The following is a 277-nucleotide window of genomic DNA, read 5'->3' on the forward strand; positions in this document are numbered from 1 at the left end:
ACCCTCCCCATGTCAAGACTATCACACCCCCCAGGGACAAGCAGAGCCCCAGCTCTTGCTGTGCCCGTAGCGGAGCCAGACCCTGGGGCCACCCTTCCTGGGGGACTCTGGGCACAAAAATCCACCCCCTGCCCCATTACCAATGTCCCACCCAGGTGAGGGGAGGAAAAGCTCTTACAGCTCCTTGACCTGCTGCCCGTCGGTGAGGCCGGTGCCCTCCACCAGGAACACACAGTTGTTCAGGGGGACTGCCAGGGGGTTCACCAGGCTGATCCCT

General features: G+C 62.8%; 1 protein-coding gene across 1 annotated transcript in view; it reads right to left on the bottom strand.

Moving 5' to 3' along the window:
• Window positions 1-174: 174 nt before the first annotated feature.
• TGM2 (transglutaminase 2) overlaps window positions 175-277 on the bottom strand; it is a gene marked incomplete at its 5' end in the record, with an annotated part of 4,413 nt that continues 4,310 nt past the window's right edge. The window contains one exon of the mRNA XM_029083664.1: window positions 175-275. Within this exon, the coding sequence (XP_028939497.1) occupies window positions 175-275 (101 nt within the window). The remainder of the gene's footprint in view (window positions 276-277) is intronic.

The sequence above is a fragment of the Antrostomus carolinensis genome, unplaced genomic scaffold (assembly GCF_000700745.2).
Source record: "Antrostomus carolinensis isolate BGI_N321 unplaced genomic scaffold, ASM70074v2 scaffold11382, whole genome shotgun sequence".
NCBI lineage: Eukaryota > Metazoa > Chordata > Aves > Caprimulgiformes > Caprimulgidae > Antrostomus > Antrostomus carolinensis.